This window comes from Pelodiscus sinensis, chromosome 8 (assembly GCF_049634645.1).
Source record: "Pelodiscus sinensis isolate JC-2024 chromosome 8, ASM4963464v1, whole genome shotgun sequence".
In the NCBI taxonomy this organism is placed as follows: domain Eukaryota; kingdom Metazoa; phylum Chordata; order Testudines; family Trionychidae; genus Pelodiscus; species Pelodiscus sinensis.
In genome coordinates, this window is record NC_134718.1 from 55,054,830 (window position 1) to 55,080,301 (window position 25,472).

The 25,472-nt window shown below is 39.9% G+C and overlaps 1 protein-coding gene across 1 annotated transcript in view; it reads left to right on the plus strand.

Moving 5' to 3' along the window:
• The window catches only part of CPXM2 (carboxypeptidase X, M14 family member 2), a 187,572-nt gene that overhangs the window by 91,334 nt on the left and 70,766 nt on the right, over nucleotides 1-25,472 (plus strand). The window contains exons 5-6 of the mRNA XM_006136104.4: nucleotides 12,882-12,991; nucleotides 20,687-20,826. Coding sequence (XP_006136166.2) covers nucleotides 12,882-12,991; nucleotides 20,687-20,826 — 250 coding nt within the window. The remainder of the gene's footprint in view (nucleotides 1-12,881; nucleotides 12,992-20,686; nucleotides 20,827-25,472) is intronic.

Genomic DNA, 25,472 nt, shown 5'->3' on the forward strand with positions numbered 1-25,472 from the left:
TTTAAAAAATGTTTGGTTTCATTTCAGGTTTGAGTTATGGAAATGGGGTAGTTCTTACTTCATTCTATACCTATCACTAGTTTTACTTCAACTAGGGAAAAAGAAAAAGAGATTTTCCCTGATACCTATACTATACTCCACAATCTTTTCAATAAACCATGTGCCCAATTTTGTCAGTTGGTGCGCAACATTTAGCTGACAGAAAAGGTGCAATTTACAGTCAGTCTTTTTAAAAAGGACATACATTGTCACAAAATAAATTCTGCATTGTTCTTTTGTCCTAGCAGGAGTTGGGGACATAATACAACTTGTATCATGCTCAGATTTTTCATGAGCTCTGTAGAAGAAACTAATTTAGTCATACAAGAAATAGGTGTGTCTAGAGCCTGCCCACTTTCTTAACATGATATGTAGAGGACACTCTATTTGTCCGTGACATTGGATCCAGGTGTGGCGGTGACTGATTGGAACTGGTATCTGAATCCAGTGATGGACTGGATGAGATTGAATAAGCTGAAACTGAAACCATGTAAGACTAAGGTTCTGTGGATCAAGAAGCCATCTGACCAGGAATGTTGTGTTTTACCTGTTCTGGATGGGGTCATACTTCCCCTGAAAGAATAGATATTCAGTTTGGGAGTCCTCCTGGACCCTTTTTTAACATTTTAGAATGAGATTTCCTCAGTGGCCAGGAGTGCTTTTCGGCAGCTTTGGCTGATCCACCAGCTGTGACCCTTCCTGGATAAGAAGGATCTGGCTATGGTGATTCATGCTCTTGTCACATCCCAATTGAATCACTGCAATGCACTCTACCAGGGGCTGCCTTTGAAGAGTCCTTGGAAACTTCAGCTGGTACAGAATTTGGCTGCTCAAGTTTTAACTAACGCTCATTTTACAGAGCACACTATGCCGGTGCTTCAGCAGTTGCACTGGCTTCCGGTATGTTTCTGGGCACAATTCATGGTTATGACTTATAAAGCCCTAAATGGGTTGGGACTGGGGTATTTGAAGGACCATATCCTCCCATATGAACCTGCCTGGGGATTGAGTTCAGCTGGGGAGGCTCTGCTCCATGTTCCTCCACTTATGGAGATAAGGTTAACATCTATGCAAAGCAGGGCCTTCTTAGCTTTTGCCCCCCAAGCTATGGAATTCTCTACCCCAGGACAGTCACCTGGCACCAACATTGGCATTGCTTCAGCACCAGGATAAAGCCACCTGTGCTTTTATTGGTGTTTGAGTTTGTGTATGTGCGTGTGTGTGTGTGTCCTCCTGAGATGTGTCAGCAGGTTTTATGTTCCCCCTTCTGGGGACTTGTATTTTATTCCTTTTGATATAATATATAATTGTGTTTGAAAAATTTTGTAAGCCAACTCAAATATTTTAAATAGAGAGGCAAAGTAAAAATATTTTAAACAAAATAATAAATGAATAAATGTGGGCAGTCATTCCTAGTGGCTGAAGAAGGATTCAGGCCTAAGAGCTGGTGGAGCCGTCAGTAGTCAGGAATTGAAACCCAGGAACAGAGCCAGAGTCAGATGGCAGAGCAGGATTGCCAACTTTCTAATGGCACATAGCCGAACACCTTTGTCCTGCCCCCTTCCCTGAGGCCCTGCCCCTGTTCCACCCCTTCTCTGAGGAACCTACCCTCTCACTCCATCCCCTCTCACCTGCCTTCACTTTGACTAGGCTGGGGAAGGTGATTGGGGCACGGGAAGAGGCATGAGGGCTCTGGCTGGGGATGCAGACTGGGGTGGGGCTGGTGCTTGGGTTGTGGGAGGTGCTCCAGGCTGGGGCTGATGAACTTGGGGGGCGAAAAAGGGGGTCAGGATTCGGAAAGATGGAGCACAGGGGTGAGCGTGGGGTCTGGGTGGCACTTACTCATGTCTCAGGAGCTGCTATGCTGGGGAGCTTCCTGGGGCTCCTGGAGGTGGCAGGGAGGCTCCATGGGTGCCCACCCCAGAAATTCCCATTGGTTGTGGTTCCGGGGTGGGGGCATGGAGCCACAGAGACCTGCCAGCTGCTTCCTGGGAGCCACATGGAGGTAGGCAGTTAGGGAGTCTCAGCTTGCCTTCAGTCTGGGCCCCTGCTGCACCACCAACTGCACTTTTAATGGCTGCTTGGCAGTGTTAACTGGAGCCACCAGGATCCCTTTTTGACCAGGCATTGTGGTTGAAAACCAGGCACCTGGACCCTCTGTGGCAGAGCCAAAGGTCAGAGCCTAAGTCTCACATCAGAGCCAAGGGTCCGAGCTGGGGTCAGAGGCCAGATGCTAGAGCTGAAGTCAGGAATTGGTGAGCAGAGTCAAGATGGGTTACCTGGAGTGAGGCAAGGCTGAGACCAAGCAGGCAAGGCCACCATCACAGCTGTGGGTAAATGCTTAGAGGAGCCACTGAACTGCTGCTGTACTGGACTGAGAAATGGTCTGAGGACTCTTCAAAGCTGTCAGGACTAGCCAGTTACAGTCATGAGGTTGCTGACTTTGATGTCTGATACCCATCAGAAGCAGTACTCAACTCTCTTCCCCTCCCCCCCAAATTACATAATCATCCAATTTAAAACATCACTAAATCTGGCCGCGCGCATGAGATTTGGGAAGCTCTGTTTAGTGCTAGGTTTGATGTTACTGAGTGTGGGCACTGTGTCTGTAATAAATAATGGATGAGTCCCGGGTGCAACCTGGCCAAGATTTAAATCCAAATTTTATGAAAATTCAGAGGAATCTGGATGAAAGGTTCTGGTGCAGACATATCTGATTTATACCAGACCCAACCACAAAGAGAGTAATTTCTCGTAAGGACAAGCTCTCTGTTTCTGTTTCTATACAGGAGGCTCCCAACTTGCGAAGTGATTGGTTCTGGGGGAAGCATCGCAAGTTGGGGATGTCGTAGCTCGAACCTGCATTTACGGTAGGCACCAAGCGCCATTGTAAATCTGGGCCAAGGACATAAGTTGGGGGTTTCCGGCCCCTTCCACACTTACAAAAATGGTTGTAAGTGCGGAACTTGGGTGGTTGCAAGTCAGGGGCCTCCTGTATTTGATTTAATATATACGTACACTGTGTTTCTAGAACATGTTCATCAGTGAGAATTAGGTAGGGGAGGAGTTTTGATCCCAATCAAATATTGAGGGGTTCAGTGTTTGACTCTAATATGAGTAATTGGATTCATGTTTTTACTTAGGAGAGAATTTCAGGGCTAAAAAGCATACCAGATGAAGGATAAAGAAATATTCAGTGTGAGATATGTTTACCGTGTCCTATATGTCTCCCTGTGCCAGCAGTTTTTGAAGTCTCTTCTGTCCCTGCAATATAGAAGAAACATTTGAATGGAAATACTCTTAAGAAACCCCTGTGCCCTGCCATATGTTTGCCCATTTCTGATCCAACCACCATTCCAGATCCAATAGACATGATCAGCAGTAGCTCATTTGTTATGTAAAGCAACATACATAACATATTTTTATGCACACTGATTCTAGCTATATTATGACCTATGTTATGTGCCCCCCCAAAGAGCAAGGGTGTTTGAGGAGCAAGGGAGCTGCTGAGTGGGCTACATGCATTGCAGATAACAATCTGGCTACCTAAACTTCTGCTCTGAGACTGTAGCAATCTGCATGGAGCATAAGTTACAGGAGGCAAGAATTTGGAGAAGGCACCAGGAAGTCTGTCTGCACATAGCTTTAATGCTAGCTGCAATTGCAGCATCTCTATAAATAGTTGACTTAATAAAGAACCATTTTAGTTTCAGAAATGCTGAATCCTGTCCTGTTATTTACCTATTGATTGGTAAAAGCAACCATGATCAATGACACATCATGAATCACAAGTAGCTAGTAATTAATGTGGCTGATTCACCGACTGCCCATAGGTTGAAATATGTTCCCACGAAATGTTCACTAATTGAGATTTATTAAAGTCCACTAATGGATAATTTTTTAGGTAAGAGATATCCTCATTGAATAAGTTATTTACCATGAATAATTATCCTAATTCTGTGCAAACAACACAGTCTTATGTCACCTCTAGGCTGGCTCCAAAGCCCATGGAAAGACTCCTGTTGATCTCAATGGACTTTGGCTAGGGATGTTAAATATTGGTTAATTAAATAGTCGATTAACCTCATGAATTTTTATCATTTAGTCGACTATTCTATAGTCCCAGAGCAGCCCCTGTTTGGGGGGAGGGTTCTGAGCTCCCAAACCCAGCATGGAACTGCACTGGGTTGTCTGCCTGCCTGGCTCCTAATATACTTTAAATGCAGAGTCACAGTGGGGGTAGGTCTAGGACCCAGTGCAAGCTGGGACTGAGCTGGGCTACTGGCCAGCCTGCTAAAAAATTTACTGGCAAGGGGTAGGGGGGGGGGGGAAGCTTTTGCTTATTGGTTAATCGACCGTACTATTACATCCCTACTTTGGACCAGGCTCTCCATGCTTAGCCAAAAAGGAATCTTTCTCACCAGAACAATTTCCTATGCTTACAATATACCCACAGGGTCTTTTTTAAGTTTTGACAATAATAGTATAAAGGGACATGGATATTATTGCCTTTTCCTTTTAAGTGGAGAATCCCCATTCTGTTAAACCTCATACAGTGGTTGCTGTTTGCATTAGAAAGTTACATGGCTTTGATGGCAAAATGCAGTGAGTGCTTTCCTAGGATAGACTAGAGTTTTAGAGTATCTTTATTCCCCCACTCTGCACCTATAAATTCAGCATTGATCATAGCATATGTGTAATTAGTTGTAAGCTCAGAGATAGCCTGCCCTGTTTCACCAGTGCAGTGGGAATTTTTTTACTTGAAAGAGGAATTAAAAGTAAATCATGTGCCAGAGCAACTTTCATCTGCTTCTAGTAGTTCTCCTAAATGGGGAACGGGAGGTCACCTGAAATGAAAGCAGATGATAACTATTGTAGATGTATGGAATTGAGGAAGACGAGAAAAACGACACACAGCTGAATCCATGAACTTGGATCCTCCAGAAAAGCGAAGGTAGCATACCAAGTAAATGAAGTGACTCATACACATCTGTGAACATTTCACACTTATGTGAACACATCCTCAAAACAGAAGAATTTAGCTGTAACATATTCCCCCAAATTGGTCCAAGACTATAAATAGAACTAATTATTTAGACTGAATGGAGAATGTTGTTCCATTCCATCCAGCCCCCACAAAGGCTGTCCATGGCAATATTTAATGGCACAAAGCAATCAAAACATATTTTCAACTCAAAAGCTGCTTGGTTGTTACCGCTCAGATAGAATCTGTTCTGGCACATTGCGTGTTTAGAATACTTTGTACCACTGGTGACATAATAGATGTTAAATGATGAGCAAAAGTCGCTATGATGAGGCACAGAATATGGATAGAATAAATTAGGGCTTTCCACACCATATGTTCCATTACTAGAAGGTGAGTTATTCAAACACATTTCATAGGGAATAAAGAATAAAATTATATGCATTTATATGCAAGAGAATAAAATTTATATGACCTTGACCAAACCCATAGACCTTAGGTTGACTCTGATTGGGTTTTTTATCTAAATAAGAGCAGCATAAGATTTGCCTCATAATAATGCAAATAAAATATTAATGAGTAAGGCTCTGATCTAGCAAAGCACTTATTGACCAAGTGTTACCTTTTCAGTAGGTAAGTAGCCCATTGATTTCAAGTTGAAGTTCACCATGTGATTTGCTGGATGCGGGCCTAAATATCTGTATATCCTCAGGACATACCGACATACGTAGTGCTCAGGACAGGAAAATAGGAATCTGAGGCTGTGTCTAGACTACATCCCTCTTTTGACAGAGGGATGTAAATTAGACACTTTGAAATTGCAAATGAAGCAGGGATTTAAATATCCTGCACTTCATTTGCATAATTGTGTAATGGCGCTCTTTCAAAAAAGCGCCATTTTGAAAGTAATCCGCGGTCTAGATGCAGTTCTGTCAAAAACAGCAGGCTTTTTAGAAAGATCCTGTACTCCACATCTTTCGAAAAAGCCTGCCGTTTTCTACAGAACTGCATCTAGACCGTGGTTTTACTTTTGAAATGGAGCTTTTTCAAAAGAGTGCCATTATGCGATTATGCAAATGAAATGCAGGATATTTAAACCCTGCTGCATTTGCAATTTCAAAGTGTCTAATTTACACCCCTCTGTTGCAAGAGGGGTGTAGTCTAGAGACAGCCTGAGATTCAAACTTCAGAAGCAATGTTGTACTCAGTGTGGTGGGCCAGAGGGAAGAGCAAGACCGTAATGTGCTAACAGATGTGCCTACCATGTTCACAGCCAAATCTGGTAAGCATGTCTCCTGTCACTAATAGCAGGCACAAATTGGAATGATTACAGTGATATTATTGCTGACCAAAGGAACAGCATAGCATCAGAATGGCCCCACATGCAATGGCAGGACTGTTCCTACAGGGCAGTATGGCCAAGATTTGTACTACGTGTGTCTTGACTGATTTTCATAGAGGCTAAGTACCCACAACTGCTTGTGAAGATGGGAGCTGCGGCTATTCAGCATATTTGAGAATCAAGCCCACAGTATATATAGTCACAGAAATCTCATTAGTGTAACTACAGTCAGTTCTGTATAAACTATAGTGAAGTACTTGAGCTCAGATTACTGAGAGCCTGATTCAACTCCTACTGAAGTCAATAGGAATCTTTCCCAAGCCCCAAATGCGTAGTTAGAGATATCTTGGGGAAAATTTACAAAGCCAACACCAGTATTTGTATATGGATGATTCTATATCAAATAAATATTGGCAGTGTCTTGATCTCTTTTAATCTTCCCCTGGACTGTTATGTCTATAACATAAACTCTAAATTAAATAAACATGTTGAACTGCTGTGGGAGCCTTATCTATTTAAAAAGGACAAACCTCCTCTAGCTAAAACACATTTAGAATCATAAAAAATAAATAAGCTTTCAAAGTAAATTCTGCCTCCAAAATGGTTAGACTGCACTGTGCAAATATTTCTCCACTTATAGATCTGTATATCACTGTGTGGTGAGGAGTGAGACAAGCACAGATTTTCTTGTGGAAAACCAATATGATCATAGATGCATGCCTTTCAAATGATAAATATGAATTTATAAATAACAAAGAAACACTCCCCCCAATAGAACGAATACATGGTTAGAATTGATGGGAAATCATTTAAAAATAAAATAGCCAATTTGGTTGCTTTGCCCCAGAAAAGCAACAAAAGAGAACTGATATTTCTAAATTGTATCTATTAAATATAACAAAATACATGTCAATCTGTGCTTTTAACTGAGAAAATTGACTGAGAAGAAAAAGAATACATTAACAATTGAACTAGGATAGCTAACTTATTATTTTCCCTGCCTATTGCTGAAACTGAACTGTAGTTCCAAGGATGTATAGGTCCTAAATTTCATGATGAATTGTGAACATTAGAACACCAGTTTTAGCACCATGGTTCCTCTATCACTTACCTGGACAAGTAATAATTATTTCAGTGATTGGGATCTAGTCTGAATCCTTCCAACTGAAATATGATCCCATTAAGTTGGTGAGCATTTCTTCTCAGGTGTGATCCAATAGAAATCAGTGGGACCGCTTACATGAGCAATTGCTAACCTAATTATGAATCTTTGAGCTGGGCATTGGTTCTCCACCAGTGTTGCCCACCTTTCAGCTCAGTGCACTCTACATTACAAAGGAACTTGGGCTGATAAATACTTTTAGGATTGAAGGATAATAGCAAAGGTATTTGGGCATAAGCTTTTGTGGGCTGGAGCCAAAGTGGACTCCAGCCCATGAAAGCTTATATCCAAATACATTTGTTAGTCTTTAAGGTGCCACAGAATTCCTTGTTGTTTTTGTTGATGCAGACTAATATAGCTACAGGGTAATAACATGTATTTGAAACAATCTTCAAAGTCCCTGCCATACAGAAAAGTTGTGGCTAATGTCTTGGCTAATGAAGATTCAGCATCAGAAATGCTGGTTGGTCTTATCTGTACACTACACTACTCAGCAAGCTAGCCCTAAGCATTATCTGAAGGAATGGACATTGCATCATGGCTGCTTTACATAGGTCAGAGGTACTGTATTTAGCCTAGAAGAGCTCTCATATAAAGGACTTTAAATAGTTCTGCCTGTAGTAGATTGACAAATTTAGATGGATTTCTGTGTCTTATATTCAGTATCCAAGAGAGCATCAGACCAAGTCTATTGGAAACTTTCCCACTTCCATTCCCCCATCCATTTACCAAACAAAGGATTGAAACCCTTTGTTTGGTAAACTCTGTAAATGGCACAAACTTTTCTTAATATTTGTGGTGTTGATGAAATTGGCATGCAAGTGAAACAACTGAGTCTCTTAAAAAGTTAGACTTCATTTATTATAGGCACTCAACTTTAAAGTAAAATCAAAGATAATCTTTTGTGAAAAACATTGGAATCCCATATACATTCGCTGCTTTGAACAACAGACTTGACAGAAAGATCACCACCAGTATTAGCAATTTAATAGCCTAAAGGTAGGTCCAGAAATCTTTTATGAAGAGTGATATTGTTCCATTCCTAGTTTGGCATGACTGCCAGAGAAAGAGGGACCGTGAGTGGAGGAAATCAGATGTTTTTAGTTAAGGTCAAATTTTTCAGTCCAGACTTAGGGCAACATATGTGATTTTTCTTAAAGGGATTTTTTTTCCCAATGACTTCATGTTTCATTGAGTGAGTGCATTAGCCTTGACCTTTGGAGACTTAGTTGAAATTTTATCTGAGGTTTCAAATGAAAACATGGTTGGTGCTCTCATCCTAATTCCCATGTGAGCACATAGCAAAAGTAACAGAAAGGGTAAAAGACTGACTCCATTTGAATCAATGGCAAAATTCCCATTGACTTCAATGAAGCTAGTTTCATTCAAAATGTGGCAGGATAAATAGTCCTTCATTAAGAAAGGCCAGTGTATTCTCAAAGCCACATGAAGGCGTTTTCACGATATGTATCCATGCAGTATGTTGTTTGTGGCTTTAAGCATTCTTTTAAAAGTCTGATCCTCCTTTCATTGAAGCTAAAGGCAAAACTCTCATTAATTTCAATATGTTGCAGGATTGGTTTTTTTAATCTCGTGTGTTCATGGTAAAAATTAATTCACCACTTTTTAATAAATTTAAACTCACACTTTATCTGGGAATTTACAGAGGCATCTACTTCAGATGATGTAGCAGGTAATCTGGAAGTTGGGTTTATACAAATATGTGTTGTCATGCCCCCCATGCTTTATGAAAATTATCTTATGAATATGGATATGGTTTATGCAAAATAAGACATGCAACATGTTATGTTGAAAATTGTAATCCACTGACTCTATATATCCTATTTTTGTGTGTGTATTATTCTTATATGTGAAGTTAGGAATATGAAGTGTGAATCTGTTTTTAATTCTAAATGTGTTAAAGAGGGCCATTAGCGATACTTTAGGAACTTAATGACTCAGTGGCCAGTGAATGGTATTAGTTTTCCTGTAAGCCCAGACTGTGGTTGGTCCCAGAAAGACATGTGATCATGCCACCAGGTCTGGAATCCACCTTGAATTTAGTACTTTTCCATGGGGATGGGGAAACTGAACCAAGGGTTACTGCTCTGGGGAAAGTGTATTTAAGGAATGGAAAGCAATCGGGTCTTTATCTTCAACTGGCCTGTGAAACTGCTTTGCCCAACCTAAGAGGATACACATGAAGAAACCTGAAAACAAGAACTCCAAAGAACTCTGAAAAGCTGTAGACCCAGGCCAGAATAAAGATAAACTCTAACTTGAAGCATTTTATCTGAGATAAGAACAATTGTTAAGAGTAGGAATTTGCATGTAACAAGTTTCTTAGTGTATTAGAATTAGCTGGTGTCTTTTGTTTATTTTGGTTTAGTAACTTACTTTGACCTGTCTGTTTTAACGTTCAACCACTTAAATCCTTTTTTATAATTAATAAAACACTTGTTTATTATCAAGCCCAGTGTAAATAATTGTTACCTGGAGGGAACAAACAATGTGCATATCTCTCTTTCATTGATAAATGGAGCTGACAACTTTATGAACTTTCTGTGTAAAAATTCCACATAGATGGATTCATTTGGGATTTTGTTTCCTTTTGGGGGTTTGGTTCTTGGGTGCTGCCAACAGTCTTATAGCTGAGCCCTCCCAGAGCTTATCTGGTTCGGTGTCTGTATTGCTCTACAGGGGTGAGGTAACCCCAGCTCTGTGCCTTGGCTGGGGGAGACCCAGAGATTCTGGCCCAGCAAGACTGGATGTGGGGAGCCCCAGAGGGCAGGAAGGTTGGCATCAATGGCTTGATCAGAAAACCGGGGGACAACCCCAAGGGGATTTCTGTGATCCAACCCATCACACATACACACATAATTTTTCACTCTACATGTGACTTTTATTCTTCCTTTAATAAAATATTAAGAGAATAATTTGAATATAGTACTGTATCATGTATGCTACTTATCTTCCACAAAGCCCTTGGATGGCCCCATAATGCATGGGAAATATACAATGCCATATTATAAGTCTCAATAAAAACCTGGCATAGTCATGCAGGATAACTGATCTCATTTATATTTTTAAGAAAATTAACCAACTGGTTTTCTCAGAATTCTTTGTAAAGATTGTCCATGGCCATAAGAGTTAAAGGTACTTTAAACAGGGAATAGAATTACTTTATTTTATATACCTTTTTATATTATGGTAGCATCAAGAAATCCTAATCAGAAATGGGGACCTGGACGGCTAGGTACTGTACCAACACAGAAGCAGACACTGCCTGGTATCTGAAGAAATTAAAACTGTAAATGTTACACTTTGTATTATTGGTTTTGTGAAGTTTCAAGCATTGCAGAGATAAAAGCAACATGCATTCACTTCTATCACCAACCTTAGGATCCAATCCTGCCAGCACTTACATGCCTGCCTAACTTTATTTTTATAGTTTTGTTTACGGGCCTACATATGTGAATGTACTCAGGTGCAGAAGTGTTTGCAATATTATGCCCTTAGATTGATTTCTAAATCTGTTCAGAGGGTTGAATTTGTAGGAGTGAGACAGGGAGTTCTTATTACCGGTTCTTCTGTGTAACTTACTCCCAATAGAGATCTTTCAGAACCTCAGGCTTGTCTTGTTCACGGAACAATATAAGATGAAACACTCATATGTCACAGAATATAATTAAAACAAACAAAATTCCCTCTAAACTACTCCTTCCTCTGGTTTTCCCAGTGCATCCTGTCTCTTCTCTGTTTGTTAATTAGATTGAAAGCTTTTCTGATCAGGGTCTGTCTGCATGTTGCCTTTTGTGCAGCATTGAGCCTATTATTAGTGTTGTAAAAATACATTAATATTAAGTGTTTATCATTCTAATAATCCCATTCCTGTCTCCATTGTAATCAGGAGTTTTGCCATTAACTTCAGCTAGACCAGAAGCTGGCCCTATTGCTGATGATGTGTCCAAACCCTTTTTGTAAGGGTGAGCAAATAAATACAGCAGCATAATCCCAGTTACATTTTTCCAGGAGGATTTTACTTTGTGCAAGAGCTAATGGGAAGAAAGAAATTCCATGTCCTTTCTATCAATTTGTGTATGATGACTGGAGATAGACCTGGATCAGATTCTCAGATCCAGATAACCCTGAATTTCAGATGAATGGTGTGAATCAAGACCTAAATCCAGACATAATACTAGCCATACAAGGTCATATCAAAGGTCCAATAAGCCCAGTAGCCCATCTTCTGACAGTGGACAGTGCCAGGTGCCCCAGAAGTAATGAACAGAGCAAGTAATCAAGTGATATATCGCTTGTTGCCCATTCCCAGCTTCTGGCAAACAGAAGCTTGGAACACCATCCTGGCTAATAGCCAACGATGGACCTATTGTCCATGAATTTATCTAGTACTTTTTTTGAACCCTGTTATAGTCTTGGATCTAAGCTTTACATGCATTGCTAATTCCACAGCTCTAAAACAAAGCATAATGGAAGGATGGTCTAGTCATAGTTATTGCTTGCATTAGGAGACCTTAAGTCAGGCTCCTGTGTGAATGCTCTCTCTATGAATCCACTTCCCTTCCAGGAAAAGTTGATAAGAGAACTTTCCTATCTCTGAGGACTGATATAAGGAGAAATACGTTAGCGATTGTAAGGAGCAGAGATACTATATAATGGAGGTCATATAAGTACTAGAATAGAACTTTTTCTGATTACAAAATATAGTAGGACCTTTCTGATGTCTTATCATCCAGAATATGATCTTATGGCTTTGACTTTGTTGCAGTACTATACTGGCATCTATTTTTTACTCAAAATTCTGAACATTTTGAAGCTTACAGAGGTGGCTTCTTGTTTCAAATTTGCCCTGTTTGTACTTACTCATTGTTCCAGCAGAATTCCACAGTGTGGCCTCCCAGACCTTTGTAACAGATACTATTGTACAATGTTGTGCATGACTGAAGTCTCCAAAACGAGCTTTAATTGGAAACATAACTTGACACAGTAATAAATGCCAAAAGAGAAAAAATAAAAGGCCACTCTGCTGGCATTTTGTACTGACAACACTTGACAGGACATACTGTGCATAGCTGCGGAAAAGGAAAAGTATGGCAAATTAAAACAAGAATTATTAAAGAAAACTTAAAGGGGTAGATCCTCAACTGGTATTAATCAACATCATTCCATTGATTCCAATGAAGTAACCACTATATCATTGATTTCGTTGATGCTCCCCTATTTAAACTAACTGAGAATCTGATGTATTTCTCTTTCACGTATACACATGCACACAAACTTAAAAGGATATTTATTTGTTTCCATTTTTTTCAATACAAAATTCTGTTTTATAGGTTGCCCACCGCTTGGTTTAGAGACGTTAAAAATTACTGATTTCCAGCTCCATGCTTCTACAGTAAAGCGATATGGCCTTGGGGCCCACAGAGGAAGGCTTAATATTCAGGTAAGATCAATTTTCTTTGCAAGTGGTAGAATGGCTTAGGGTTGTACAATTTTGCAGACAGTGCTAATGGATGTTATAGGTTTTGACTGCCTTGTCAGCTCACATTATTCAAATGAAGAGGAAATATTGAATTACATTGGTGGACAGGGTTGGTGAAGTTGTGCAGTTTGTTTTATGCTTAAAAAAACCTTAAATGTCATGGTGCTTAGAATTTAAATCCTAATGGAATTCCATAAAATAAAGAGCTGGATGGGGCAGCGGAAAGAACTTTTCCTCCTGTGTTAGCAGAACACAAAGAGGAGAATGTAAGGATATTTGAGATGTAAGATGGTTTTGTTTCATTATTTGCCTGTAAGTAATGAACCTCGTAAACAGAAAAAAAGAAAAACATTTTAAGCAAAGTAATAGAGATGCAGCCCTGTTAGTCTGGTCTAGCTGAAACAAAAGATAGGACTACGTAGCACTTTAAAGACTAACAAGATGGTTTATTAGGTGATGAATTTTCGTGGGCCAGACCCACTTCCTCAGATCAAATTGTGGAAGAAAATTGTCATGACCATATATACCAAAGGGGTACAATCAAAAAAAGTGAACACACAGAAAAAGGACAAATCAAATTTCAGAACAGTGAGGGATGGGGAGGAGGTTAATGTCTGTGAGTTAATGATATTAGAGGTGATAATTGGGGAAGCTATCTTTGTAATAGGTAAGGTAATTAGCATCTTTGTTGAGACCAAGTCGGTAAGTGTCAAATTTAAGTATGAATTACAGTTCAGAGTTTTTGATCTGAGGAAGTGGGTCTGGCCCACGAAAGCTCATCACCTAATAAACCATCTTGTTAGAATTTAAAATGCTACATAGTCCTGTCTTTTGTTTCATTTTAAGCAAAGTAACTTGTCATCAAACAGCTTTTCCCAGGCAATGGTAATACTTCTAAAACTGGGCCTTTGGGAGCCACTTGTATATGTTCTCCCGTCTCCTGTGTTGGCTACTTTCTCTTCATATAGTGTTATTTATTTTATTCCAGCATCAGCGCTTAGGCAAAAAGTCACAATTTAATTCTAGGCATATGAATATTGCTAGTTAATGTAACTGCTAATCTGGGAGAACAAGTTTAAATAGTGTGTTTTTAATTGTTTTTTTCCCACTTTTTTTAGTGCTTACTCTTCTACTCTGGTCCCTTCCAGTCTAAATCTATTACTAACACAAAAGAGCACAATATCTATTGCTGAGTAGCACGTACAGGACATTAGTCACCAAATTAAAAGTGAAAAGTTCCTAAAGTCTCAACTAGTTTTATGGTTCCAGTATATTATCCCTTTCATCCCTTCTTTACAGATCTCTTTTCTAACTACGAACACTTACAATACACTAGGAGTTGTTGTCTAATGGGTTGAACATGGAATTAGGAATTAGCTATTTATTCCTAATTCACCCCTGAGTTACTTAGTTGTATGTTGGTATAAATCCACTGACATCAAAGGAATTAAGATAAGCATAAAACTGGAGTTATGTGGTGTGAATCAGTTTCCATATATTTATTTACTGATTAAGCAAAGCAAGGGACGTATTTCAAGGAAATCTTCTTACTCTAGTCTAGCTGAGTGATGGAATGGAGCCATGGATCAGATGGCTTGAGGAGAGTGAGTTAACCAACATTAGAAGTGACCCTTACTTGCTTTGAAATTCTTTCCAAACTGAAGTTCAGCTTGACACTTTTCTTTAGCCAATAGAGTGGAATCCAGTTGTTGAAGTAATTTGATTCAGGTTGCAGTTACTTCCAAGATGATTCCTTCAGTCTCTTCCTTCCAATGCAGTTACCAAAACCAGAATCAGTGCATTCATTGTTTAAGGGGCAAACATGATTAGGTTGAATATGTTTAAACCTTAAAAGGTTTTTTTTTAAGTATAAAAATGGTTGAGGGGATCACTCTTAGATTTATGACTGGATCAAAACCTCATAACCGGAATGTAAACAGAAAAGAGGCTCCAGCCAATTATTCCTCTCAGAATAGCCAAGATGCACTCAGGCTGGACAGTTTCCATACAACATTTGGTTACTTGTTCAAGCTTCTTGTCTCCAGTTTGTTACGTTATAGGGTTTTTCTAGGCCACAGAACTCCTTTTTTGGGTCTTTTTCTCATTTTGATCTGTATCCAACTCTTCCTCCAGCAGCTCTCCAGACACCACTGTCTGTAATTGTAATATCTGTACCAACTTTCAGATAGTGACTCCATTTTTCTCCACAGTGAAGCTCATTCTTCTCATATCTCTGAAGCATTTCATACTTTAGGTGGTCACCTGACAGATGCAGTGAACTCTTCCATTAAGAGTCTTTTAACCCCAAAGGCTAGTCTACTTTATTTCAAAAATATTTTTCATTTGTTCTTCATTCTCCAGTTTCAGGTCTTTGTCCAGAAAATTGATCTATTTTCCTACTGCACAAATGCTTTAGCCTGTCATAACGCTACTAGATGCAACATTTTATTACTCTCTGTCTCTCTCTCTCTCTTCCATTTCCATTGGCAAACATAATCTCTTCATTTTCTGAACGACTTTCAAGTTTGTTTTGATTATTTCCTGATATAAATACTTCACAATCCTAACACTGTTCATATATAAACAACACTAGAGTGCCTAATCTGCTGTTTAAACACAGGGGTTTCTCTCTTTTCCTTTTCCTGTTGAGTGCCACCTTTTTCTCCTTCACAACTTTATCTTTACTAGACAGTTTTGGTAATCTTCAGATTGCACATTTTCTACATTATAGCTCCCAGATAGCCATTCTATAATCCCATAAACCAGCACAAACTCTCAGAACACTTGCCATAACTGAAAATGTATGAAATGTGATTGTTGGTACTTATTTATGTGCTCTCATTCTTAAATGTAACTAGGGGTGTGAAATTCAACCCTGGGCAGAGGTTTTTTTCTATGCACTTCAGCTGTGTTTAGAAGGTGTAATGGTTGGATGGCCAACTTTCTAACCATACAAAGACCCTTGCCCTGCCCCCACCTCGCTCCTTTTCCTGAGGTCCTGCCCCGACCTGCTCCTTCTCTAAGGCCCTATTCCTACTCACTCCATTCCCCCTTATTATGTCACTTGCCTCTCCCTTCCCCATCACTCGTTTTCACCAGGCTGCGGTAAAGGGGTGAAGTGCAGGAGGGGGATGAGGGCTCTGGCCAGGGAACTGGGGTGGGGCTGAGGATGAGTGGTTTGGGGAACAGGAGAAGACTTTGGGCTGGGAAGGGAATTGGGGTGTGGCATGAGTTAGGGCTCCGGATGAGGAAAGGAAGGGGAAATTCTAGATGTGGGAGAGGGACCTGAGCCAAAGCCAGGGATTGGGGGTATGTGGGGGTGAGGGTGCAGGTTCCAGAAAGGATTCTGTGTGTTATGCTTATAAGAAGCACACAGGATCTTTATAAGGGAAATGGCAATATGCCGTGTTTATTAAGAATACAATAGTAAAGTAGCTAGCATATGCTCACATAGATGAATGCACACGCACACACGCACACACACACACACTGTACCACCAATCGGTCTCACCAATAGATGTTATATTTACCAGTCCACAGTCCAGATCTCTCTGGTGGTCAACCAGATTGACCATGGACAGGGAGGAATAGGGCTCTGTCGGTCTGGATTGATGCTCCAGTCTTGGTAGAGCTGGATCCAAAAACTGTGGCAAAGCAGCTCCTTTTTATAGCACCTTTCCTTCATTAGGCTCAGTAAGTTTCACACCATCATGCTATAATCAATTGCTGTTTGACTGAGTGCTTGTTTTTTAAATTTTTCTTCTCATGTCACAGCTATTTTGTCCCAATTGATAGGTGCTTGCCTTATCTTTTAGAGTTGTCAATTTGTCATTCAGCTGCATCTCGTTAGGGATATACTGCAATCTCAGGGAGCTTTTATGTCTGTCCTCCCTAGAACATCTGGCTCCTCTGTAGAAGATCTGGTATGATGATGGACCTCACACTTATCTTCTAATACACATTCCTTTTTCTGCACATACACAAACAAAAATTACATAGTTGCTTCTGTAAAAACAGATCTAATACAACCCCGCCCAACCACCACCATTCTTATACTTCTAAATTAGAAAAGAAAACAATCCTAATGGTAAAAGAGTGACAATAGTGACAAATAGACCCTTTGGTCTGTTCCTGCTTTAGCATTAATAAAAAACACAATGGATCTTTATCAAAAGTGCTAGGCTGTTTCTTTCTGTAAGTCAGAAAGGATGACTGGTAAAGTACACTGAGGCATATTGCATTGCATAAAGCTACATTTTAGCTACATGGCTAGATGTGTGTGGGAAGGGACTCTGGGCTGGTGCAGTGATACTGGGGTATAGGACAATGTTTGGGGTGCAGGGTCTCAATGACACTTACCATGGCTCCCAGGAAGTGGCCACCAGGTCTCTGCAGCCTGGAGGCACCTGGAGGCTTTTTCTGACTGATGCCCTTGCCCCCGCAAGCACTGCCCCCACAGCTTCCATTGGTTGCAGTTCCTGGCCAATGGGAGCTGTGGAGCTGGTACACTGCCCCTGCCCCGAGTGATGGCTCTGCAGCTCCCATTGACTGAGAACCATTACCAATGGGAGTGGCAGGTGTGACATCTGCTGGAGAGATGACAGTAGGCAGATGAAGCCTCCCTGTATCTACATTCCACAGGAACCTGGTGGCTGCTTCGGCGAGCTGAATATGACCAAGGAAGGAGGGATGCCTGTATTAGCCCTGGGCCCTTGCTGTGATGCCAACTGGACTTTTAAAGGCCCACTTGGCCCACCAGGGTCCTTGTTTAACCAGGCATTTTGGTTGAAAACTGGATGCCTGGCAACCATATTTAGTTGTGATATAGGTGGTACATACAACTTTATAGGCCCTGTGAATATTACCCAGTGTGCGCATAATAGATTCTCTTTTAAATGTCAGAAAATAAATGTGTGTGTAGTCTTGTTTCTTCGTGTCACTCTTATAGGACAACAAATACTTAAGTTATTTTATCCTGAAGAAATGCTGATGAACGTGTACAGTTATATTTAAAAAATGGTTGTTACATTGTTGATGGTGATATGCACTGTGCTTTTCATTAGCTCCTGACAAAAAAAAATCTGCTCTCACATTGTTAAGGAGGTACATGACTATGAACAACATCCTGGTTTTACTCTGTGAATTTTTGTGGCAGTACTCTTTTGTGTTGTCAGTCTCTAAATGGAGTATGAGCTGGTTGAAAGTACAAGTCCTTAGCAATTTCAGATCTACAAGCTTCCCGTAGCAAAATTATTATTGCCTTAGAGGATCTTACTGTTGTTCTCATTCCACTAGGAATCCACAATATATTTGAGAGAGTTACTCTACTTGTGTGTCTGTCTGTTCAAGAACTTCCTAAAGGGTAAGAGCCAGGACCACCAAATTGAGTATACAGCTTCTAGTAAAGACCCACTAAATTGAACATTGAGGGCGCCCCCATGGGCGTCATTATGCCTTACTGTTGTTTATGTAGCTAGAATTGTGTACCTTAAGCCGACCTTCCTTCCCGCAACATAGACCTGGCCTTAGAGTGCTATTAAATTCAATGTGACAGAACTGGGTTCATAAATAACAATATATTTGAGAGATGAACTACAACCAAAACTACATAGACAAATTTCAGATCCAGATCATACTTAGATCTAAGTTTGCAGCTTTCAAGTTTCTGCAGTGGTCTGCATCAAAAAACCAACCATGACCCCCGGGAGCCTTGGAAAAGTTTAAACCCCAAGTTCAAGAATCTTTAGAATTGGGGATTTGGACTTATCTGTAATAAAGATCCTAACCAATCTGAACCTGGATTCAGAGTTTGAAATCAGGGGTGTGGCCTCTCTTTAAAATCAAAGTATGTATTTAACTTGCTAATTAAAACACTTTAATGGTCTGATTTAATACTTTGGCTGACTTTCAGCCCATCTTCTTCCGTGCTTCCACTAATCCCTTTATTCATTTAGTTATAAATTTATTGTATCAGTACTTTAAAATGAACTTTTGAAAAATTTACACTTTTAGCCATGCTTAAATCATAATTCTAATCCCTTAGCACCCTTAATTAAACTGATGGAAGTTTAAATTGATGTAAATATCTTACTTGGGATTATATATTTTGTTCCATATTCTTTAACTTAGTATTTGATTTTAGCTACTTTCCTCATGTAACCAGGAATGAAAATTACAGTCATAAAAGATGTGCAATAATAATTTAAACCACTAATGATATGATTAAGCACATAGCAAGATTATGGAAACAAACTGAAAGTGGCCAGAAGGCACGTCTAAGGAACTCAAACATGTTTTTTTAAAACAAATTACAGTACCATGGCTTTAAAAAGAGATTTAAAGCAAATTATTTGTAGGATATTTTTCCTAAGAAAAAAGCCTGTTTTAAGCATTTTTTAAATTAATTAAGCATCTTAATGTTTAAAAATAGCATCTTTAAACAATAAACAAATTGCTGATACGTTACGTAGTAAATATATTCTAGTAGTTGGAAAAAAGTTGATGTAAGAAAAAAAATAGAACAAGAAGTAACAACAGACTTCATCTTCATGTCTTCTTTCAGACCCAGGCTCAGAAAACCACTTCAGCACATGCTGAGCTTTAAACATGCACTTAAAACCATCCATATTCAACAAAGCTCTTAAGCATGTGCTTAACTTTTACAGTGTAATTTAGTTTCATTGAAAGCAATGAGTTTTAAGGATTTGCTTCAGTGATTTGTGCAAACAAGGCTTCTGATATGCCATTGGTCTTTTCCTTCTTTCCTCCTGTCTGCCATCCACAATACTGCCAAGTCCATCTTTCTTCCCACCCCCAGATAAAGCAAACAGCACCCAGAGTTCCTCCACACATAATGACATTGCAGCCTGACATAGCTTCCCAGGAAATGGCCTGTTCTGAGGTAGTTATCGCTTAATAGCAATTTCCTCAGATTCAGTTGCATTTGTCTGTATTTTATATGGCCAGCCCAGAGTCATTCCTCCTCCTTTGAAAAAGGTGGGAGATGGCATGTTTGTTATTTATTGACAGAATACACTGAGTGTAAGACATGTATGGGCTAGTGGTTTAAGTGCAGGACTAGGAGACAGGTCATCTCTAACCTTAACTAGCTATGTGGCTTGGGTGTCCCACGTGATGGAGATGAATGTCCCTGAGAATCAGAAATAGTGGAGTGTGTTGATCCCATTTGCACAAACTCTCTGTTCTCCAAAACAGATTTTGGAGAAAAAAGCAAGGGTTCCTCAGCACGGAAGCTTTTCCTCGATATGAGTCAGTCTGTCACAGAGATGCTAGCCTTTTAAGACTTGAATACTTTGAAGGCCACATGGATAATTTATGCTGGAAAGACTTTCTGAGGTTCCAGGCACAGAAAGGTAAGTTGGGTTGAAGCCCTATTCAAAATTAGCCCAGTCCACTCTAAATTAAATGTATATTTCAGGGTACTAGTTTTTAAAGGATTTTAAAATATTTTTCCACTATTGCCAGGATGTTTTCTTTCCCAATGAGTACAGGGACACTCCATCAGAGTCTTAGAACACCTGTATGAGGAAAAGAAGGAATGAAATGAATAATGATTTGGTGTTCTCTTATTTTTTCCATGAAAGGCTTTTGGTTTATCAGTCATGATTTATGAAGACAGCTTTGCCTTCTTTTCAGGCAGGAGTTAATGAAAATGATTTTTATGATGGTGCTTGGTGTGCAGGACGAAATGACCCATACCAGTGGATTGAATTAGATGCTCGAAGGCTAACAAAGTTCACAGGCATTATCACACAAGGAAGAAACTCTCTCTGGTTGTAAGTATATGCTTACTTTTTCTAAAGTTTGTATCTGAGAGTATGTCTATACTGCAGAGTTTTTTCAGAAAAATGGCCATTTTTCCAAAAAAATTCACTTACGTCCACACTGCAATTGTGTTCTTTTGAAAAAAATTGAAAGAACAGAGGGGTTTTTCTGACATTGGTAAACCTCTTTCTATGAGGAAGAAGCCTTTTTCCAAAAGAGCTTGTGTGTGGACGGGGAGGAGGGGGTTCTTTTGAAAGAAGAAGAAAGAGGAAAAAAGCACAGATGCCCTGGTGGCCACTCCACCCATAGTAATCAGAGCTTAAATGTGAGATAGTGTCCATTCAGTCTGGACACTCTCTTTCGAAAAAGCAGATCACTTTTTTGATGCACTTTTGCTGTGTGGACACTCTCGGAAGAAGTTTTTTTTGGAAGATCTCTTCTGGAAAAGCTTCTTCTGAAAGAAGCCTGCAGTCTAGACATAGCCTAAGTTGTTCTTTTTGTCCCCAAGAAAGGAAAAAAGAAGAGATAGTGGGGAATTATTATAGTTTTAGCAAGCAATTAAACAGCGAATAGGTAAAAGGCATGCTTTTTGTACAATATTTTGTATATGCAAAACAAATCCAAAGGTAGCACCCGTAAACTACGGATGTCAAGAAAGCAGCACAACACACTTTGATAACAGTCATCATTATCACTTAATTGATGAGTAACACTGTGTTACAAATACAGTTATCTAAACGAGTGTGCATATTGCTGATACTAAGTCTCGTCTGTTTTCTAATATTTAACAATTATTCATTTTCATTCATGCTGGATATAATATTTATTCCTTGAGATTTACTGGTATATCAGCAATCACCAGTTATTCTATACTCTGAGTCACATAAATTAAGTCAACATTTTCAATCATATTTATTTGCACATCACCTCCTTTCAAAAGGAAAATAATCTGAAGCTCTTCCAAGAAAATATACATTTTAATCAGAGTTCCAGCACCTGCTACTGCACTGACTTTGTGCATTCTGGTTGGAGTCCATGGAATTGAAGTGTAGCTAGTGGGCTTGCTATAGCTTCTCCAAGGGGTATACTGCCAGAAAAGGGACAACTCTCCTCTCTCTCCTCATAGACAGCGGCCTATAGAGTACAGAATAACCTCTTCATGACCAGCATCCTAATTAAAATGTGTAGCTTCAGCACCCATACTATTTTTTGAAAGTTCATCCTGTTATGTCTACCATTCAAATTGTCTCTGCATTAGTCATATTACTCTAGCACTGTGGTTCTCAACTGGTGGTCCATCGACCACTGGTGGCCCAGGGTGACTTTTTCAGTGGTCCACAGGAACATTGTCCAAAGTCACACAGCGTGAGCAGTGGCCGCCATTAGTCTGTTTTATACCGTGTTCACAAGCACGCGGAGCTTCATCCATAGCATCACCTAGGACGCAACCGCATTGTGTCGCCAGTAACTTTTGTCTGAGGCTCTGAGCGTCAATGTAGCTGCCGCCGTCATGCTGAGGGGTTGCTGTGTCATTTGTCCTGGGCTACAAGCGCTGTTTTACAGGTGTGGTGTAGTTTGTTTATAATGTCAATGTCAGGAAGAAATGTCAAGTGCAAGTATTCGGAGGACTACATCAAATTCGACTTCACTTGTCAAAAAAAAAAAGAAGGCATGGATTTGCCACAATGTGTTATTTGCTTCAAAGTCTTGGGGAATGACTCAATGAAGCTGGCTAAGCTGAAACTCCATCTCGAAAAGTTTCACCCCAACTTGTTGCAAAAGGATGAAGATTATTTTGAGCGGCGGTTATCAGGTCTGAAATGGCAGCGCCTCGACTCAACAAGTGCATTCTACAATAAGACAAGCAATGCAGTGCGTGCTTCCTACATTGTTGCATACAAAGTTGCATAGGCCAAGAAGCCTCATACCATTGTAGAGCACCTTGTGCTCCCCTGTGCAAAAGAGATGGTGTGGCTTGTTCTTGGCGAGGAAGCAGCAAGGAAGCTGAATGATATTTCTGTCTCTGTTGAGGGAACGTATTCAACAGAGTTTTTCAATTGAGAGAGGAGTTGGATTTATTTCTCCAGGCTCAAGGGAAAGAGGAATTCCGAAATGTGCTGACACAGTCACATTTAGAACTTGCATATCTTGTTGATATTTTTGGAATCTTGAACAAACTGATTCTTCAGCTGCCAGGGAAAGGTACAAATCTATTCTCTCACCAAAGCATCATCAAGGCTTTTCTTGACAAATTGGTACTCTGGATCATAAGAGTCGAAGGCAATAATTTGGTTCAATTTCCATATGCGGATGCCATGCTCGGGGAAAAGGAAGCCATTCGGACGCAAATTCTCGATAATTTACGGAAGCTATGAGACGCATTCCAACAATTCTTTCCGGAGGTGGACAGGACAAGAGATGGATTATCTTTCATCGGGTATCCATTTACAACAGATGTTAATAGTGTTTCAGAGGATCTGCAGGAGGAATTCTTGGATCTGAAAAATGATTTTGCAGCTCAAGACGTGTACCAGCAGTCTACCATAGAGAAATTTTGGGCCAGCATGACTGGGAGTTACCCAAATCTGTTAGCACACTCAGTCAGATTTCTTTTGCCATTTGCCTCAACTTACATGTGCCATTTGCCTCAACTGGATTTTCATGTTTGTTGCCTGTTAAGTCCAAACAGAGGAATCGGCTTGCAGTGGAAAGCGATATTCGTTGTGCATTATCAAGTACCACTCCAAACATTGAAAAGCTTGTCAGTGAGAAGATATCCAAAAATCTGTTAGTAAGAAATAAATTTCAAACCAAAATGTTCACTGTCTGCTCTTTTTTATCATATCTCAAAAAGAAAGTGGTCCATGAAATTTTTTTGATTGGCCTGGTGGTCCGTGGGCTGAAATGAGTTGAGAACCACTGCTCTAGCAGAAGGCTGATTGTGTGGCACTTTTACCTCCCTACTTGTTCTGATTTTGCACTTTTCAGACAGGAGTTGATGAGACTGAGTGTAATAACACAGAGAACTAGATTCTATTCCAGACTCTGCCACTGGACTGATGGCTGACCTGGGCAACTCACTTCACCTCAGTGTGTCTCCATGTCCTCATCTATGAAATGACTGATACTGTCTTTGTGAAGTGCTGTATAAGAGCAAAGAGGAATACATTATTATTCACTGCCACAGTATGGCCCCACTCATGAATAACAGAGCAAGATCTGCACATACTTAGCAGAAGCCTTAATTAGAGAGGGAAATCTATCCTGTCTATACCTCTCCCTACTAGAGATTTCCAGGCGCTTACTTACTTCTAGCCTATAGTCATAATTAGGCCCAGAGGGGTAGTACATGGGGCAAAAGAGGGAAAATGTATTTGATTTTTTAAAAAAGCACTGATGTTACCAGACACAGAGAAAGGAGCAAGTGACATCTGAATTGCCTCCCCTGAAGTCAGTGGTGTTTCTTTAGAATAAGACCAATTAGAATTAAGCCCTACAAATACAAAGTTCTCTTAAGGGAGGAAAACAGGAGGTGAATCTTGGTATTTATTTTGATTCTTCCCCATGCAGTATTCGTTCAAATCCCCCTTTGATCTCTCTTTCTGCATTATTCAAGCCAGCAATCCCATTGGTACTACTGAGCCTTTTTCAGTGAGTAGAGGGTTGCAGGATTTAATAAGCTCTGTATCCCACACTGTAAAAGATGTAAGATGTACTAGAAAAAAATAATAATTGTGGTAAAAACAAACTTTCCCTTTTTATACAGTAATCTCTGGTATTGATTTCTTTCGCATACTGGCGTGGGTGTGCGAGCCTTTTGATGATGAGTTTGCTGCAGTTATTCCTCATTGTTCTGTGATAGGTAATTACTGTGGCAAAGGAACAGACATCTTCTGTACTTATACATTAGACATCCCGTGTCAGCTATCATTTATACCAGCATGTAACTTCTTCATCTTGTCATGTTCCTGGTTGTCAGGTAATGATATTATGCAGTCTGGAGTAGGGCATGAGGCCCCGTTTACATTGGCAACACACTGACTTCTAGGTTTTTAAACTTCTGAACAAGGTGCATGATCCTGCCCCCCATTAAAGTCAGTGGGCAGGAGGAGCAATGTTCAATTTCCTTGCCTTCATGCGTCTACACTGTGTCTATCTCAGATATTCAGGCCAGGCTCAAAATCTAGCCCTTCTTCAGTAATGCTTTTCCATAGGACCTGATCTTGCTTTATGGAAGTGTGAATTTTTATTACCTACCATAGGATCAGAAGCAAGTCCTTTTTTAATTTTGTTACTTCTATTTGTAAATTGTAACATTAGGTGTGCTATTTGATTTGGTTAAACTCTGCTCTTTAATCTCTTATCTCAGAAATGATTTAAAAGCAGAGATTTCATTATCAAGTTTATGATGCCTGAAACATGAATCTGCAGTATAATTTTAAAACACGAAGGAAAAAATGATAATGTTTACTGCAATGGATGTTTAACATTTGCTGTCAGCCTTTCCAACATGCGATGTGTGTGTTTGCACTGTATGAATAAAATCAAACTGTCTGATGCTTTGAACCACTCCTGTTTAATCTGGGAACACGCTTTTGATGATTTTCAGAATACAATGCATTTTAAATAACTCAAAAGAGATGGTGTAAATCTTTCA